This window comes from Phytophthora infestans, genomic scaffold (genome assembly GCF_000142945.1).
Source record: "Phytophthora infestans T30-4 supercont1.466 genomic scaffold, whole genome shotgun sequence".
Lineage (NCBI taxonomy): Eukaryota > Oomycota > Peronosporomycetes > Peronosporales > Peronosporaceae > Phytophthora > Phytophthora infestans.
The window spans coordinates 34640-35762 of NW_003303298.1; the positions used below are offsets into that span (position 1 = coordinate 34640).

Consider the following 1123-nt stretch of genomic DNA (forward strand, 5'->3'; position numbering starts at 1 on the left):
ATGAGGCGATGGATTCTGGAATGTGGAAAAGGGAGGGGGAGTTGAAAATGTATCACCCGTACCTAAGCGGGAAAAGAAGGTGATGTCACAGAAGGGGCGATCCCTATTTAGTGAGTCACTCAAAATACAAAACTCAAAATACATATTTCATGTTATTTCGTTTGGTCGGATTGCTTTTTTGCGCGCTTCGCGTGTGCGCTGGTAGTAGCGCACTCTTGGTATTGCTCATGTGAATTTACCTCCATCTTTGTTTATTATTAATTTTATATTTATCAGGATGGAAAAGTTAAAAAGCTGGTACATGTAGTCCTAGGCAAGCATTGGCACATACAACACAGCGATAAAAGTTCATTCACGATAGTGCCTCGTAAAGATCGAAACAACGAACTACGTATACATGTAAGAGTACATAGGCATCGACTGGACTAACTGTCGCGCATAATCCATCCGCCTCGCCATGAGAAACTCTGGTTCCACCACATCTGCCATCAACTCGTATCGTTCCATCATCTCCTCTGCACGAGCATCAACCGGCTGGGGCAAGAAGTCATCAACCTTGATTGTCTTGAAAGATCCAGGCATGAATGACGGAGGAGGTGGGGCAGAATCCGTTCGTCCCAGTACGGCTGCTTCGATAAATCTGAACGCGTTCTTTGGATACTTCAGCGTAACTTGGGTCAGAACGTGCTTGTCGCTGAACCAAGAGAAATGCCAGTGGTCGTTTAAATCCGTCAGCAAACTCAGCGGATAGCAATTGAGAGGCGCCTTCATGCTGCAGCTCACAAGTTGACCAATTGCTTGAGGAACATGGCCCGGTTCGACTTTCTTCTTGAGCTCGATCACCAAGCTGACCCCAGCCAGCTTAATCAGTGGGTTCTTCGCTGTTCGATTGATGAGCAATACATCAGCTGTGCCTTTCATAGCAAACGGAAGTCTTGGGTCCACGATGTTAAGAACTGATTTATCGCCCGCAATGTCATCCAACAAGAAGTCTCCTCGATCTATCAGCGTCTTCAAATGCTGCTGCAAGTACGCCATGTACCCAGCCCTTTGACTTTCCTCGCTCTCCACGATTTTTGGAATCCACGAATAACCGGCGATGGAAGTATCGACTGGCTCCTTG

General features: G+C 46.7%; 1 protein-coding gene across 1 annotated transcript; it reads right to left on the reverse strand.

The window, feature by feature from the left end:
* Positions 1-387: 387 nt before the first annotated feature.
* PITG_21610 (crinkler (CRN) family protein) lies at positions 388-1122 on the reverse strand (the record flags this gene model as incomplete). The annotated part of the gene is made up of 1 exon (XM_002894786.1): positions 388-1122. A coding segment is annotated over one exon (735 nt), but the record flags the coding sequence as incomplete, so codon positions are not given.
* Position 1123: the final 1 nt, after the last annotated feature.